Source organism: Schistocerca piceifrons, chromosome 5 (assembly GCF_021461385.2).
Source record: "Schistocerca piceifrons isolate TAMUIC-IGC-003096 chromosome 5, iqSchPice1.1, whole genome shotgun sequence".
Lineage (NCBI taxonomy): Eukaryota > Metazoa > Arthropoda > Insecta > Orthoptera > Acrididae > Schistocerca > Schistocerca piceifrons.
In genome coordinates this window covers 547,322,853-547,341,670 of record NC_060142.1, presented here as the reverse complement: position 1 = coordinate 547,341,670, position 18,818 = coordinate 547,322,853, and the positions used below count along the sequence as shown (strand labels likewise).

General features: G+C 44.6%; 1 protein-coding gene across 1 annotated transcript in view; it reads left to right on the top strand.

Moving 5' to 3' along the window:
• LOC124799131 overlaps positions 1–18,818 on the top strand; it is a 38,686-nt gene that overhangs the window by 9,392 nt on the left and 10,476 nt on the right. Inside the window, exons 2-3 of the mRNA XM_047262667.1 lie at positions 1,718–1,864; positions 15,906–15,998. Coding sequence (XP_047118623.1) covers positions 1,718–1,864; positions 15,906–15,998 — 240 coding nt within the window. The remainder of the gene's footprint in view (positions 1–1,717; positions 1,865–15,905; positions 15,999–18,818) is intronic.

Below are 18,818 nucleotides of genomic sequence, written 5' to 3'. Positions count from 1 at the left end.
TTTACAGACGAATGGAAAAACTAGTAGAAGCCGACCTCGGGGAAGATCAGTTTGGATTCCGTAGAAATATTGGAACACGTGAGGCAATACTGACCCTACGACTTATCTTAGAAGAAATATTAAGGAAAGGCAAACCTACGTTTCTAGCATTTGTAGACTTAGAGAAAGCTTTTGACAATGTTGACTGGAATACTCTCTTTCAAATTCTGAAGGTGGCAGGGGTAAAATACAGGGAGCGAAAGGCTATTTACAATTTGTACAGAAACCAGATGGCAGTTATAAGAGTCGAGGGGCATGAAGGGGAAGCAGTGGTTGGGAAGGGAGTGAGACAGGTTTGTAGCCTATCCCGAATGTTATTCAATCTGTATATTGAGAAAGCAGTAAAGGAAACAAAATAAATATTCCGAGTAGGTATTAAAATCCATGGAGAAGAAATAAAAATTTTGAGGTTCGCCGATGAAATTGTAATTCTGTCAGATACAGCAAAGGACTTGGAAGAGCAGGTGAACGAAATGGACAGTGTCTTGAATGGAGGATATAAGATGAACATCAACAAAAGCAAAATGAGGATAATGGAATGTAGTCTAATTAAGTCGGGTGATGCTTAGGGAATTATATTAGGAAATGAGACACTTAAAGTAGTAAAGGAGTTTTGCTATTTGGGGAGCAAAATAACTGATGGTGGTCGAAGTAGAGAGGATAAAATGTAGACTGCCAATGGCATGGAAATCGTTTCTGAAGAAGAGAAATTTGTTAACGTCGAGTATAGATTTAAGTGTGAGGAAGTCGTTTCTGAAAGTATTTGTGTGGAGTGTAGCTGTGTATGGAAGTGAAAAGCGGACGATAAATAGTTTGGACAAGAAGAGAATAGAAGCTTTCGAAACGTGCTGCTACAGAAGAATGCTGAAGATTAGATGGGTGGATCACATAACTGATGAGGAGGTACTGAATAGGATTGGGGAGAAGAGAAATTTGTAGCACAACTTGACTAGAAGAAGGGATTGGTTGGTAGGACATATTCTGAGGCATCAAGGGCAGCGCGGAGGGTAAAAATCGTAGAGGGAGACCAAGAGATGAATACACTAAGCAGATTCAGAAGGTTGTAGGTTGCAGTAGGTGATGGGAGATGAAGGAGCTTGCACAAGATAGAGTAGCATGGAGAGCTGCATCAAACCAGTCTTTGGATTGAAGACCACAACAACAACAACAACAACAATATTGACGCTTAGAGCGACATCTATTGCTCAAATAGTCGTTAATTTTTTTATTTTTATTCCCTGATGCACCTCCCTTTCCCCATTCCCTTGCATCAATAATATATTGTTCATACGTAACGCCATTCTATGCAGTGGTTCTCTTTCTACAGCGTTTACGAATTTGAACTTTAATTATATACACTCTTATCTTACAAACGAAGGTAAAGTGTCTTGTTTCTGCGCTTGCGCAGTCAGCAGCGTAATCGAGATATCAGAACGCCTCGCTCGTCACCGTCATTATTCACTGACGTCCTGAACAGATTTTAGACCTCCTCACTCGGCACAGTTAGTCGATTACTGACGTCACTGGACCTCTCGCTAGTTGATTGGCGGCTGTTCCGCACGCAGGCACGTGACGGGTAGTCGGTTGAGGCCAGAAAGTCGCCCGCCTTTAGCCGTAAGCGAGCAGCAGGCAGCCAGCGATCGGCGTGTGTTGCAGCGGGCGGCGTGCGGTGTTCCAGAGCCGCGCCTGGAGCTGCTGGACATCCGGCGGCGGCCGCCGACGCGGCTGCTGGGGGCGCGGCTGCGCATGCCCTGCTCCTGCCAGGACCTCACCTGCGGCTGCTGCGTCGGCATGCGGATACAGGCCTTCAGCTTCGACCGGACCGGCAAGTAGCGCCGCGCTTCCCTCGCCTTCCTCATTACCTGTTGTCTCTCTGAGGAGCTTCTCAAACACACTGTCATCCTTCATCTCACAGCTACGAGGGGGGGGTCCCAAAAATAACCGGAAATTATTTCTAGAAAGCATATACTTCATTGTTTTCAAATACAACCTTAATCTCCTTTGTAGTACTCACCCTTAGCATTAATACACTTGTCCAAACGTTCATTCCAGTGTTCTAAGCACCTTTTAAATTCGACCTCTTTGATACCTGCTAACACTTCCATGACATTGCCTTTTACGTCTTCCACATCCGCAAAACGCTTCCCTCTCAAGTTTCTTTTCATCCTCGGGAATAGGAAGAAGTCCGAGGATGCTAAATCCGGCGAATAGGGCGCGTGGGTCAAGGCAGTCGTCTTCGTTGAGGCCAAAAACTGGCGAACGCTGAGGGCCTTGTACGCGGGAGTGTTGTCGTGATGCAGGAACCACACACCAGAATCCCACACAGGCGGACGTTTCCGCGACAAACTTCTGAGATACCGTTTCATAACCTCCAAGTAGAATTGTTGGTTTACTGTCTGGTTTTCAGGGACTAATTCAGAGTGTACGATCCCTTTCATGTCAAAAAAACAGATCAACATCGTTTTCACATTCGATTTCACTTGTCGAGCTTTTTTGGTCGAGGTTAGCCAGGTGACTTCCATTGTGATGACTGTTATTTACTTTCTGGATCGTACCCATAGCACCATGACTCATCACCTGTAATGATTTTGTTGAAAAAATGTGGATCATCTTTGAACGCGTCCTTCATTTCGAGACAGGCTTGAATGGGACGATCCCTTTGATCTCGGGTAAGAAGCTCCGGCACGAATTTTGCTGCCACTCATCGCATCCCCAAATCGATGGTCAAGATGCGCTGAATTGAGCTCCAGGACAACCCGGACAAGTTCTCGAGTTGGTCGATTGCCTGCGTCGATCTACAGCACGGATTTTGTCGATGTTGTCTTCGCTTCGAGCAGTTGAAGGTTGACCGGAATGGGGCTGATCTTCAACCATCATTTCTCTCTTTTTAAATCGAGAAAACCATTCGTACACTTGCGTTTTACTAAGAGCATGGTCTTTATAGGCTGTCTGAATCATCGCAACAGTTTCTGCTGCGTTCTTGCCGAGCAAGAAACAAAACTTCACTGCTGCACGTTGTTCGTAAGAACTAGCCATTTCCTCGTGTCACGTCTGCACTGTACGCACACTCAAAGAACCGCCAAACAAACCACACTTCTCACTGTTGGATCACGCCGCGTGGCAGAATGACTCAGCATAGCTCCTACTACAACCCTCTGGCGGCGCAACCTGCTACTACAAGTACACGATGTGCAGCATTACGATTCCGGTTACTTTTGGATCACTCCTCGTACAGCTCAATCGTTCCTGAAGGCTTAAGTGTAGACCCACGATATGATGTCTCATGAGAATCTAGCGTCTACACTAATGGGAAGTTTGAGAAGCCCCTCTTCTAACCTCTTTGATCTGGCGCTCGCAACTGTGGCTCAACTATCTTGGGTGTGACAGTCGCTCTTGTGCGTCAATAAAAGAAAATAATTTATCAAATATACGTATTTCAGTAATATGTTCGCAAACTTCTGACAAGGACATTCACTTCCAGTCTCTCATTGGTTACTTAAGCCCATGTTTGCTTTCCGGGCTGGCAGGCGTGCTGGTCCCCGGCTGGAATCCGCCCGGCGGATTAGTGTCGAGGTCCGGTATGCCGGCCAGTCTGTGGATGGTTTTTAAGGCGGTTTTACGTCTGTCTAGGCGAATTCGGGCTGGTTCCCCTTATTCCGCCTCAGTTACACTATGTCGGCGATTGCTGCGCAAACACCTTTTGCACGTATGCGTACGCCATAATTACTCTACCACGCAAACATTGGGGTTACACTCGTCTGGTGTGAGATGTTCTCGGGGGGGGTCCACTGGGGGCCGAACCGCACAGTAACCCTCTGTTTGGTGTTGGGCGGCGGTGGGGTGAGTGGACCGCTGTAGCCTGTTGTGGGGTTGTGTACCACTGCAGGCTAAGGCGGGGACGAAGCCCCTCCGGCGTTACTAGGTCCCCCGTTCCAAACAATACAATACAATAAGTCCATGTTTCGTAGATCACAAAACAATTTAAAGTGCTTGTAATTGACTAATCACTTCTATTGAAGAATTCATCTATGACATTGAAGGGGTTTTTAAGGAGAAAAAACAGCTTTAATCTACTGTGGGTGAAACATTTTATCTCAATGAGCAGATTATCAGAGAGTTTTATAGGTAAGTGTTGTACTTCCTACTGTGCCAAAGTTAAATTCACTAGAGGGAAGTATAGTTCATTTTTTTCTTCTAGCACAGCCCTCAAAGTGCAATGAGATATTGACAACTTGTTTCGTGAGTGAATAACTATACTGCGAGGCCGTCGTTAAAATTCCCATTTGTTTAATCAAATGTCTTATGTATTACGTGGACTTTGCATATAAGTTTACATACTTTATTTTGTGTAATGAATGCTTTTTTGCCTTGTTGGTGAGTTACTGCAGAGTATTATGCTGCAAGACATCAGTAAATGAAAATATGTAAAATGAGTTAACTTACTGATTTTTATGTTCCCAAAGTTTTTGATTATTCTTAAGGCAAACATTATATTTTAGCAGGTTTACTATATTTTTCCCAATTTAAATTTTCATCAATATTCATAGCCAAGGACTTTCTACTCTATAATTTTTTGTGGGTAAACTTCTTAAATAGTATGTGGGTGTATGTGACTATACAAAACTGGATGAAATGTATTTCCCCCAATTTAATGTTCGTCGATTTGTGCAAAAGCAGTCAAGAACATCAACAAAAACATCATTTAGTATTTTCTTTTTCGATCCTTCTTCTTGAATCAAGTGCAAAAAGGACTAAGTGGTAAAATACCCTGAACTAATGACGTATTACACCTGTGACTGAGAACATACAATTTTATAGGGCCAAGCTAGTTTTTAACATTTAAGCGGAGATTATATCAATTCCATAGAAACTTAACCCTTTCAGGGACACCTTGATATTCCTCACTTTAGATGGGGATGTAAGACAGATTTTAAGTTCACTAAATTTCCTCTATATTGGTTCTTAACTGTACGTTGTTACTTTCATTTCTGAGCTTCTTGGACCGATTTTCTCGCGTGCTTTTAAAAACAAGTTAGTAAAAATACCTGCTAACTTGAACTGCCGTTTATAACACTCCCATTCTCTTTGTTGGAAATAGTGTTATCTTCTAAGACTTCATTCCCCGTCTCTCTTTTAACACTATTCCGTACTGATTTGTTTTTAGTGTCTGATCTGGCAATTTCTGACACGATGTGCATACTCGTGGATTTTTAGAACTTCTTCAAAAATGGTGCAGTTCTATTTATCTGTCAATATATTACTAGCTTGAGCTGCTCAAGCAAGAAAATGTGTAGCTGACATTAAACCATATGTTGCTAGCAACATCTACATTTACGTTTCCTGCCCATTCCCTGCAAAAAATTTACATTAAAATCATCACAAACCACCGACCCGCAATTTACTTGAATTATGCGACCTGTACATAGATATCTGATACCACTTGTCTTCTTTTTTCTGCATATGTTGACATTTTGCTGTTTGCAATATCGCCAAACCGGAAGGTGACGTTACAAGAGGCCACGTTTTTACACCATTATAGAGAAATTTCTAACTTCTGTGTCGCAATGGGAGAATATAATCTGTTTAAAAAAAAAGTGACCCCTAATTGTGTTGCGCAAGGTATACAGGGTGTTACAAAAAGGTACGGCCAAACTTTCAGGAAACATTCCTCTCACACAAAGAAAGAAAATATGTTATGTGGACATGTGTCCGGAAACGCTTACTTTCCATTTAGAGCTCATTTTATTACTTCTCTTCAAATCACATTAATCATGGAATGGAAACACACAGCAACAGAACGTACCAGCGTGACTTCAAACACTTTGGTACAGGAAATGTTCAAAATGTCCTCCGTTAGCGAGGATACATGCATCCACCCTCCGTCGCATGGAATTCCTGATGCGCTGATGCAGCCCTGGAGAATGGCATATTGTATCACAGCCGTCCATAATACGAGCACGAAGAGTCTCTACATTTGGTACCGGGGTTGCGTAGACAAGAGCTTTCAAATGCCCCCATAAATGAAAGTCAAGAGGGTTGAGGTCAGGAGAGCGTGGAGGCCATGGAATTGGTCCGCCTCTGCCAATACATCAGTCACCGAATCTGTTGTTGAGAAGCGTACGAACACTTCGACTGAAATGTGCAGGAGCTCCATCGCGCATGAACCACATGTTGTGTCGTACTTGTAAAGACACGTGTTCTAGCAGCACAGGTAGAGTATCCCGTATGAAATCATGATAACGTGCTCCATTGAGCGTAGGAGGAAGAACATGGGGCCCAATCAAGACATCACCAACAATGCCTGCCCAAACGTTCACAGAAAATCTGTGTTGATGACGTGATTGCACAATTGCGTGCGGATTGTCGTCAGCCCACACATGTTCATTGTGAAAATTTACAATTTGATCACGTTGGAATGAAGCCTCATCCGTAAAGAGAACATTTGCACTGAAATGAGGATTGACACATTGTTGGATGAACCATTCGCAGAAGTGTACCCGTGGAGGCCGATCAGCTGCTGATAGTGCCTGTACACGCTGTACATGGTATGGAAACAACTCGTTCTCCCGTAGCACTCTCCATACAGTGACGTGGTCAACGTTACCTTGTACAGCAGCAACTTCTCTGACGCTGACATTAGGGTTATCGTCAACTACACGAAAAATTGCCTCGTCCATTGCAGGTGTCCTCGTCGTTCTAGGTCTTCCCGAGTCGCGAGTCATAGGCTGGAATGTTCCGTGGTCCCTAAGACGCCGATCAATTGCTTCGAACGTCTTCCTGTCGGGACACCTTCGTTCTGGAAATCTGTCTCGATACAAACATTCCGCGCCACGGCTATTGCCCAGTGCTAATCCGTACATCAAATGGGCATCTGCCAACTCCGCATTTGTAAACATTGCACTGACTGCAAAACCACGTTCGTGATGAACACTATGCTGTTGATGCTACGTACTGATGTGCTTGATGCTAGTACTGTAGAGCAATGAGTCGCACGTCAACAAAAGCACCGAAGTCAACATTATCTTCCTTCAATTGGGCCAACTGGCGGTGAATCGAGGAAGTACAGTACATACTGACGAAACTAAACTGAGCTCTAACATGGAAACTAAGCGTTTCCGGACATGTCCACATAACATCTTTTCTTTATTTGTGTGTGAGGAATGTTTCCTGAAAGTTTGGCCGTACCTTTTTGTAACACCCTGTATATGACAGTACTAGCTGTTACTCGTGGCTGCGCTCGCATATCACAAGTTGTTTTATCATGAGTGGTGGTGAGCAAGTAAGTTACTGTACGCGCAATATCGTCAGCTGTCCTCACGTGTCTGCCTTTTCGGGTAAGCTCTCTTCCCCTCCCATGCCCCTCCCATTCTATCCCAAAGCACGATGCATCGGCATGCGCAGTGCTGCTGTCGAGCAGGGTGTACAGAGGGGCGTGGGCAGGAGCGCGCATCTATTCATCGTGCTACTGAAGTAGCTGTACATAATACAGTGTGTACATTACACACAAATAGTGTGGAAGTATGGATTAGAAATATTTAGGATTATATTAGCATTGTATTTATTACTGTGATTCGTATCATGCAACACATATCAACCAATAAATATGTTTTCGCAAACATGATAAAGATCAAAAGTCAAAGAGTAAATAGCTTTTCTCAAAGGATAAATATTTTCCGTAATTCATGTAATTTTCTTCAGATCAATAAGTATCTTGTACTACACGCTTTCTAAAGTAGCACATGTTCTTCCTCAGCGTTCGATCTATCTCTAGGCCAAATTTCATCATAATCGGTTCAGCTGATAATCTCACTGCTGAAACCATACGCTCGTAATAATTGCTACTCACACTGCCTGTTCGTCACAGCCATAAGTAATTATCCTTGCACAACTTAGCACTGATTTCCACAACAAAGAACAGACTGCCTCATGTTTCTATCATATAACTTTTGAATAATTCAACTAAAGCAGTGGTTCACAACATGGGGGTTAATTGCCCCCTCAGCGGAAAAATGAAACATTCTGATGGGTAGAAACTAAACGATTCGATTCTTTTTCAGTCAAGAAACTAAATTATTTTTAAAAGAGCATTACCATTATCACAATTTTGTAAGACCAATATTTATTATATAAGTTATCAATAATTCTCAATTAGTAGCATTAATGTGGTGGAAGTTCCAGGTTCCCCACGCAACTCACCCGCTACACACATATGTTGAACTTTGTCCCGTACATCGCTCATGATAAAAGTGAGACATGTACGTAACAAATATCTCAACAAAATGTCTTCTCCAATTTGTAGATAATACCTACAGTACTCCAGAAATTGCTTCATTACTCGCTTCGAAACAGACCAATGAATTAGTTGACAACACATCACTAACTACATAAGGGCTACTATAGTGCTGTACACACTTTTATTGTTATTATTATTAATATATTAGAGTGGTTAGACACAAAGTATTAACAGCCTGAAGTCGGCAGATTTCTGCCACTTCAGAAGTAAGGAGTGGTTAGACACAAAGCATTAACAGCCTGAAGCCATTAGACTTCTGTCAGTAAAGAAGTAAGGAGTGCAGCAACGAATTGATTTTCGAACAGGAAGTATAGTGCACACATCTGAACTTTTTTGAATTTACATGGAGTTGCAGGTCAAGCGAGTGGCGCAATGGAGAGGAGTAATGCAGGGGAAGCATGTTTTGAAACAAATGTGTACCCTCACAGTGGATAGTTACATTTCTTTTCTGAGAAGGAATAGGGTAGAACTGAACTTGCAATGCACCACGAATTCCTTCGTCATTCATTCTGACACACACACACACACACACACACACACACACACACACACACAAACTAAATATCATTCATCTTCCATCATTTCAAAAATAAAAGTGTTCCAAGAAAAGTCTTTCAGTCTACTATTTAGTTAGTGCTCAAGTTGGCGATAATGCGGGGCAGGGAGAGGGGGGAGGGGCAGGAATCGTAAAGGGTGGGAAGGGGGAGGGCGGGTATAATACCTAATGTCTGATAGCACTCACGGGTTATGGTCCAAGAAAGGTTGGAAACCACTGCACTAAAGAAACGAGAAATGTAAGAAATCAAAGGGGCTGCTGTATGCTTTTCAACACGTTTCTCACTATACCGCTGGCTCTCACACTTAGCTGATTCTCGCTTCCAGATTTATTTCACATCAATGTCATCTGTCTCTATACATTATAAAGTCCCCCGCTGCAGTTTCTGTCTATGAGGAAGGAAGGTAAATACAATTTAGTACCAGTAAGTGGCGCAGGTTGTATACGTGGAAGAATCCTGGAGATACTAGAAGGTCTCAGATATATTATATAATGGTAAGACAGAGATTTAGGAACCAGGTTTTAAATTGTAAGACATTTCCAAGGGCAGATGTGGACTCTGACCACAATCTATTGGTTATGAACTGTAGATTAAAAGTGAAGAAATTGCATAAAGGTGGGAATTTAAGGAGATGGGACCTGGATAAACTGAAAGAACCAAAGATTGTAGAGAGTTTCAAGAGAGCATCAGGGAACGATTGACAAGAATATCGGAAAGAAATACAGTAGAAGATGAATGGGTAGCTTTGAGAGATGAAATAGTGAAGGCAGCAGAGGATCAAGTAGGTAAAAAGATGAGGCATAGTAGAAATCCTTGGGTAGCAGAAGAAATACTGCATTTAATTGATGAAAGGAAAAAATATAAAAGTGCAGTAAATAAAACAGGCAAAAAGCAATACAAACGTCTCAAAAATGAGATCGACAGGAAGTGCAAAATGGCTAAGGAGGGATGGCTAGATGACAAATGTAAGGATGTAGAGGCTTATCTCACTAGAGATAAGATAGATACTGCCTACAGGAAAATTAGAGAGACCTTTGGCGAAAAGAGAGCCATTTGCATGAATATCAAGAGCTCAGGTGGAAACCCATTTCTAAGAAAAAAGGGAAATCAGAAAGATGGAAGGAGTATATAGAAGGTCTATACAAGTGTGATGTACTTGAGGACAATATTATGGAAATGGAAGAGGATGTAGATGAAGATGAAATGGGAGATACGATACTGCGTGAAGAGTTTGACAGAGCACTGAAAGACGTCGAAACAAGACCCCGGGAGTAGACAACATTCCATTAGAACTACTGACGGCCCTGGGAGGGCCAGTCTTAACAAAACTCTACCATCTGGTGACAGATGGTGGAGACAGCCGAAATACCCTCAGATTTCAAGAAGAAATATTAATTCCAATCCCAAAGAAAGCAGGTATTGACAGATGTGAAAATTACCGAACTATCAGTTTAATAAGTCACAGTTGCAAAATACCAACACGAATTCTTTACAGACGAATGGAAAAACTGGTAGAAGCCGACATCGGGGAAGATCAGTTTGGATTCCGTAGAAGTATTGGAACACGTGAGGCAATACTGACCCTAAGAGTTATCTTAGAAGAAAGATTAAGGAAAGGCAAACCTACGTTTCTGGCATTTGTAGACTTAGAGAAAGCTTTTGGCAATGTTGACTGGAATACTCTCTTTCACATTCTTAAAGTGGCAGGGATAAAATACAGGGAGCGAAAGGCTATTTACAATTTGTACAGAAAGCAGATGGCAGTTGTAAGAGTCGAGGGGCATCGAAGGGAAGCAGTGGTTGGGAAGGGAGTGAGACAGGGTAGTAGCCTATCCCAAATGTTATTCAATCTGTATATTGAGAAAGCAGTAAAGGAAACAAAATAAATATTCCGAGTAGGTATTAAAATGCATGAAGAAGAAATAAAAACTTTGAGGTTCGCCGATGATACTGTAATTCTGTCAGAGACAGCAAAGGACTTGGAAGAGCAGCTGAACGAAATGGACAGTGTCTTGAATGGAGGATATAAGATGAACATAAAACAAAAGCAAAACGAGGATAATGGAATGTAGTCTAATTAAGTCGGGTGATGCTGAGGGAATTAGATTAGGAAATGAGACACCTAAAGTAGTAAAGGAGTTTTGCTATTTGGGGCCGGCTGCGGTGTTCTAGCGGTTCTAGGCGCTCAGTCCGGAACCGCGTGACTGCTACGGTCGCAGGTTCGAATCCTGCCTCTGGCATGGATGTGTGTGATGTCCTTAGGTTAGTTAGGTTTAAGTAGTTCTAAGTTCTAGGGGACTGATGACCACAGATGTTAAGTCCCATAGTGTTCAGAGCCATTTGAACCATTTTTTTTTATTTTTTTTTTTGCTATTTGGGTAGCGAAATAACTGATGATGGTCGAAGTAGAGAGGATATAAAATGTAGACTGGCAATGGCAAGGAAAGCGTTTCTGAAGAAGAGAAATTTGTTAACTTCGAGATTAGATTTAAGTGTCAGGAAGTCGTTTCTGGAAGTATTTGTATGGAGTGTAGCCATGTATGGAAGGGAAGCGTGGACGACAAATAGTTTGGACAAGAAGAGAATAGAAGCTTTCGAAACGTGCTGCTACAGAAGAATGCTGAAGATTAGATGGGTAGATCACATAACTAATGAGGAGGTATTGAATAGGATTGGGGAGAAGATTGTGGCACAACTTGACTAGAAAAAGGGATCGGTTGGTAGGACATGTTCTGAGGCATCAAGGGATCACCAAGTTAGTACTGGAGGGCAGCGTGGAGGGTAAAAATCGTAGAGGGAGACCAAGAGATGAATACACTAAGCAGGTTCAATAGGATGTAGGTTGCAGTAGGTACTGGGAGATGATGAAGCTTGCACAGGATGGGGTACCATGGAGAGCTGCATCAAACCAGTCGCAGGACTGAAGACCACAACAACAACAACAACAAGTTATCAGAAGCTACATCGGGCCTGGTGGGCTTAGGCGTGAGCGGAGGGGGGGAGGGGTGGAGGGGGAGGCACGGTAGCTCAGCGTGTTTAGTCAGAAGAGTGGTACCGTCTGTAATAAAACAAATGAATGAAGTTCTCATCAATGAAATCTGAAAGACGTCATATGACATTCGCACCGAGTCACTGACGAAAAGCGATGACGAAACAGGTGTATGTCTTTCTTTTACTTTTTGTCTGCCGTTTAACCCAGCGTTCACGTCTCTGTGATGTGGAGATTCGCCAGAAAATAACACGTCGTTCGGCAGGCCGTTGAGCACATGTAATTATTATTACCAGAGTCTATACAGCTGTTCGTATTTTGTCCACAGCTCGTGGTCGTGCGGTAGCGTTCTCGCTTCCCACGCCCGGGTTCCCGGGTTCGATTCCCGGCGGGGTCAGGGATTTTCTCTGCCTCGTGATGACTGGGTGTTAGTTAGGTTTAAGTAGTAAGTTCTATGAGACTGATGACCTGAGATGTTAAGTCCCATAGTGCTCAGAGCCATTTGAACCATTTTTTGTTCGTATTTTCTTCTATACGTATTATAAATTAAAGGTCCTCTCTGCGTCTTTTCTGTCTGTAGGTGCATATTTGTGTCAGGCATTTTCATATGGTTTCGATCAAAAGATACACTGATTCAAGAGAAACTTTTGTGTATACCGTCCATAATTTGTTAATATTTCAGGCATATTTGCTAAACTACGATGCATGTGAAAGTTAATTTCAGCAACAGGTGTAGGGATTTTGATACAGTTTCGCTAATAAGTAGACTAATTCACGAGGGTGGTCTGTGTATATAATTTACTCGTATTACCTCTACACCAGAAAAGTAGTGCGGCGTTGGATACATAGTTAGCCTGGGCAGTTCGCTAAGATTACATGTAACAAATTAATTTACTTTGGGCGTGGTTGATTGACTTGGAAAGATGTTAATATGACTTGTAAAGGTAGTTTTACCTATCATACAACATAAAGACTTAAAAAATAATTCACGAAAATATTAATACATTGAAAAATGAATAGAATTCCATTAAAAACCTCTAGCAGTTATTCCTGTTAACTCTGCCTCATTGTGACGGAACAAAACTTCTGAATTAGTCATATTTCACTGCATGTAGTGGGCTGCCACAAATGTATCGTAAACAGTTCAAGATATCCAAACAAGAGTCGGGTATTTTGCAGTGTGGTGACGAAGCGATTCCATTAATGTTTCTAAAGAACTATGTAATTCTTTAACTGGATTCAAGGAACTAAAAGGAAATGTTCAACGATATAACGTTCATTAATGTTTACAGTAAATCTTTTCTCTAAAAGAGAAGTGTAAGGTGCTAAATGTGAAGGTACAGGTTATTCTTTTTTTCCTTTATTGGATTTCGATTCCCCCCGAATAGGGCGGGCTGGCAGCAGCTTAGTACGCTGCTCTTCAGCCAACACAATTTTTAAAACATAAGAAGATAAGAAACAATAAAATCAGGCGATAAATCGGTGACGTAAATTCTAAAACAGCGGAAAATTGTGGAAAGTTAAAACATAAAACAAATGCTGGGCGATGAGAATAAAATACGCAGGAAGCAGACAGGGAAAATAGTTGACAGACAATTAAAAAAACACGGCGACAGTCTGGTTTCTGTTCACAAGAGATATAAAAATCACACCCTGCGGCAGTATGATGTCTGTGCGCAACACTTCAGAAAAGACGCACAACACTTAACAATCACTGGAAACACTGCACTAAAAAGGCGGCAAGAAGATGACACACCACAAGTAAGGGCAGATTCGGTGGGGGGGGGGGGGGGGCTTGACAGATGAGGGGGGAAAAAAGGGGAGGAGAGGACAAACGAAAGGAGGGGGCGAGCTGATGAAGGGAGAGGACTCAGAAGGGGGGAGCAGAGCAGATGCGAGAGGAAATGGGGAAAAGCGGAGGAAGGAAACGCAAAAGGACTCGGGGGAGAGAAGGGAGGCAGAGAGAGGGTAGGTGGGGAAAAAACAGGATGGATGAGGATGGAACAGGGAACCCGAGGAAAGGACAGAGGAAAGGAGGGGGAGGTGAGAATGAGAGTTGATAGGACTGATAAATGGAGGGAGAGGGGGAGTTGACGGAATCCACCTTGGGAAAAGAGATGGTGTAGAGATGGAGGGTAGGGGGGACACAACAGTGAAGGCACGACAGAGGGTGGGGATTGGAGAGGAGAGGAGCAACCAGGGGATGAGGGAATATGTTCGATGAATAGGAGCAGATGGAGGAAAGGAATCAGGTCATAGAGGATCCGCGTGGGGGACGGGAGGCGGATGCGGAAGGTGAGGCGGAGTGCATGGCGCTCAAGGATCTGGAGGGACTTGCAGAATTTGGGCAGGGCAGATAGCCAGGCGGGACTGGCATAACAGAGGATGGGGCGAATTAAGGATTTGTAAGTGTGGAGGATGGTAGAGGGTTTCAACCCCCATGTCCGCCCAGAGGGGAGTTTGAGGAGCCGGAGGCAGTTGTGGGCTTTGGATTGGAGAGAGCAGAGATGAGGGAGCCAGGTGAGGTGACGGTCAATGGTGAGGCCAAGGTAGGTGAGGGTGGGGGAGAAGCAGAAAGGACGGGCGCAGATGGTACGGGAGAAATCAAGGAGCCGGAAGAAATGGTGGTACAGCCTAAGATGTTTGCCTGGGTCTTGGAAGGATTGATTTTCAGGAGCCACTGGTTACACCATGCGGCAAAAACGTCAAGGTGATTCTGGAGAAGGCATTGGGACCGCTGGAGGGTAGGAGCGAGGGCAAGGAATGCGGATTCATCGGCATACTTTTGGAGATATACTGGAGATGGGGGTTGGGGCATATCTGCCATGTACAGGAGGTAGAGGAGAAGGGAGAGGACAGAGCCCTGGGGCACACCTGCAGAGGGGTAGAAGGTGCGGAAATCGGCGTTATGGAGGGGCGGCGGGGAGGAAGGAGGCAATCATACAGACGTAGTTGACAGGAAGGGCGTAGGTCTGGAGTTTAAACAGGAGACTGGGATGCCAGACACGGTCGTAGGCTTTTTCGAGGTCAAGGGAGACAAAAATGGCGGAGCGACAGGAGTTAAGCTGGAGGGATAGGAGATGAGTGAGGCAGAGGAGTTGGTCATCGGCAGAGAAGGAAGGTCGAAAGCCACATTGGGTGTTGGGGAGGAGGTGGTTTCGGTGGAGGTGATGATGGATGCGCCGGGTAAGGATGGATTCCAAGACCTTGCTGAACACTGAGGTGAAATGTAGAGTGCGATAGGAAGAGGCATCAGAAGGAGGCTTGTTGGGTTTGGAGAACATCAGGATATGGGAGGTTTTCCACAGGTCGGGGTAGAAGCCGGTGGCAAGGATGACGTTGTAGGGGGTGGCAAGGACTGCAAGGAAGGAGGGAGGGCAGTGTTTGAGGTGGCGGTAGGTAACGCGGTCGTGGCCGGGAGCAGTACAGGTTATTCAGTCAGTAATATTTCATCTCTGTCACAATATAAGCATAACAAAACGGAGAAGAAACTACACCGAGCCAGCACCCTGGAGGACCATAATTAGGTCATTACGAGCTTCTTTTACATAAGAGTTTCATTGAAAACATTTCCATGAGCTGCGCCTGCAATTCTTTCGTCATTTTATGTGCTATTATATTCCGGAAACGTGGTTTCGATGTTTTGAAAGGTGTCCTTGTTACATGTCTGTCTGTGTGTGTTTGTGTGTGTGTGTGTGTGTGTGTGTGTGTGTGTGTCTATTTAGGTGAAATGATGTTTCTCTATTTTTCCTGTCTTCCTTACAGGCTCGCAAATTTTTTCTGTATTACCAAGTTTTCAGCACAGATGTCTATTTTGTGCTGGGCCATCTACTTCAGTACACACGTTTGTTGCTAGAGGACACGTCTTGATGATAAAGAAGAGCCAACACTGCCACCCTTTTGGCGACAGGTGCTTGAAATGCGATGCGCGGCGCTCCTTAATTACGGTCGCTGGCGCCCTGCACGGCACGGTAGGGCCGGCGACCGACTGATCCACAATCGCTAACGCGTCGCGCTTGTGTTGCAGCGTGTATGAACCTCACGTACGACCCGTACGAGTTCGCGCTGGTGGCCGACGTGCTGATGGACGGCGACTCTCTCTACCAGCGGACCATGTCAGGTGAGTGAACGCCCGACCCACAGCCCCATTCACTGACGAGTACAGTGAGAGAGCCAAGTACACCACTGTCGATTTCGTCTTTTGTCGTTTTCCTTTTACTGCTGACTGCCTTCGGGCACTAGTGATTTGCGATTACGAAACCGAAGCTATTTGGGGGCTGATTCAAGAGATACACTGGCGGTAAGAAATGGCAACACCACGAAGGAGTTGTGCGACATAAACGAAAGTTGGTACACGTGTTTCTGCACCTCAAAGATGATGTCTATTCAAAAATCGCTCCCGTTGCATAAGAGTGCCACTAGTAGCAGCACTACGAGGCTGGAAATCAGGTTTGCTAGACTACTGGCCATTAAAATTGCTACACCAAGAAGAAATGCAGATGACAAACTGGTATTCATTGGACAAATATATTATACTACAACTGACATGTGATTACATTTTCTCGCAATTTAGAAGCGTACATCCTGAGAAATCAGTACTCAGAACAACCACCTCTGGGCGTAATAACGGCCTTCATACGCCTGGGCATTGAGTCAAACAGAGCTTGGATGGCGTGTACAGGTACAGCTGCCCATGCACCTTCAACACGATACCACAGTTCATCAAGAGTCGTGACTGGCGTATTGTGACGAGCCAGTTGCTCGGCCACCATTGACCAGACGTTTTCAATTGGTGAGAGATCTGGAGAATGTGCTGGCCAGGGCAGCAGTTGAACATTTTCTGTATCCAGAAAGGCCCGTAAAGGAGCTGCATTATCCTGCTGAAATGTAGGGTTTCGCAGGGATCGAATGAAGGGTAGAGCCACGGTTCGTAACACATCTGAGATGTAACTTCCACTATTCAAAGTGCCGTCAATGCGAACAAGAGGTGACCGAGATTGTAACCAATGGCACCCCATACCATCACGCCGGGTGATACGCCAGAATGGCGATGACGAATATACGCTTCCAATGTGCGTTCACCGCGATGTCGCCAAACACGCATGCGACCATCATGATGCTGTAACCAGAACCTGAATTCATCCGAAAAAATGACGTTTTGCCATTCGTGCACCCAGGTTCGTCGTTGAGTACACCATCGCAGGCGCTCCTGTCTGTGATGCAGCGTCAAGGGTAACCGCAGCCATGGTCTCAGAGCTGATAGTCCATGTTGCTGCAAACGTCGTCGAAGTGTTCGTGCAGATGGTTGATGTCTTGCAAACGTCCCCATCTGTTGACTCAGGGATCTAGACGTGGCTACACGATCCGTTACATCCATCCGGATAAGATGCCTGTCATCTCGACTGCTAGTTATACGAGGCCGCTGGGATCCAGCACGACGTTCCTTATTACCCTCTTGAACCCACCGATTCCATATTCTGCTAACAGACATTGGATCTCGACCAACACGAGCAGTAATGTCGCGATACGATAAACCGCAATCGCGATATGCTACACTCGACATTTATCAAAGTCGGAAACGTGTTGGTACGCATTTCTCCTCCTTACACGAGACATCACAACAACGTTTCACTAGGCAACGCCGGTCAACTGATGTTGTGTATGAGAAATCGGTTAGGAACTTTCCTCATGTCAGCACGTTGTAGGTGTGACCACCGGCGCCAACCTTGTGTGAATGCTCTGAAAAGCTAATCATTTGCATACCATAGCATCTTCTTCCTGTCGGTTAAATTTCGCGTCTGTAGCACGTCATCTTCATGGTGTAGCAATTTTAACGGCCAGTAGTGTATAAATACACGCTGTAACCATCGAGAGCGTTAGTTACCTTTGAGATTGGACTTGGTGAGTTGACGTTAGTCGAGAACGCCTCTAAGGCGAGGTCGTGTAATAGGGCTACGTGAAGCTGGATGTTCGTTTTGCGATATTGCACAAAGACTTGGCAGCAGTGTAGCCCCTGTACAAGATTGCTGGCAGCAGTGGTTACGGGGAGGTACGGTCGCAAGATGACCGGACTCAAGACGGCCACGTGGCCCTACCGAGAGGGTGACCGTCGTTTTCGGCATATGGCTGTGGCGCATCGTACTGCGTTTGCAGCAGCAATGTAAGCAGCAGTTGGCATCACAGTGACACAACGAACTGTTACAAATCGGTTACTTCGAAGACAGCTCTGAGCCAGACACGCTGTAGCGTGAATTATACTGACCTCAAACCACCGCCACTTTGGTGGGGTCAAGCAAAACCTTATTGGAGGGGAGGATGGAGGTTTTTTGATGAAAGCTGGTTCTGACTCGGTGCCAGTGATCGCCGTGTGTTGGTTAGGAGGAGGCCACTTTAGAGCATGTAACCAACCTACCTTCGTGCTAGAAACACTGGACCAATACCTGGAGTTATGGTCTGTGGTGGAATATCGTTTGACAGCAGGAGCGCTCTCGTGGTTATCCCACGCACTCTGACTGCAAATTTGTACGTCAATCTGGTGACACGATTTGCTGTGCTACCATCCATGAACACCATTCCGGGGGGTATTTTACAACAGGATAACGCTCGCCCACATACCGATGTTGTAACCCAACATGCTCTACTGAGTGTCGATATGCTGCCTTGGCCTGCTCGATCACCAGATCTGTCTCCAATCGATCACATATGAGACGTCATCGGACGCCAACTCCAGCATAATCCACAAACAGCATTAACCGTCCCTGTACTGACCGACCAAGCGCAATACTTACGGAACTCCATCCCACAAACTGACGTTCGGCACCTGTACAACACAATGCATTCAAGTATGCATTCTTGCGTTCAACATTCTGCCGTTTACACCGGTTATTAATGTACTAGCTGTTCACATTTCCAATGGCTTACCTCGTGCTTACATTAACCT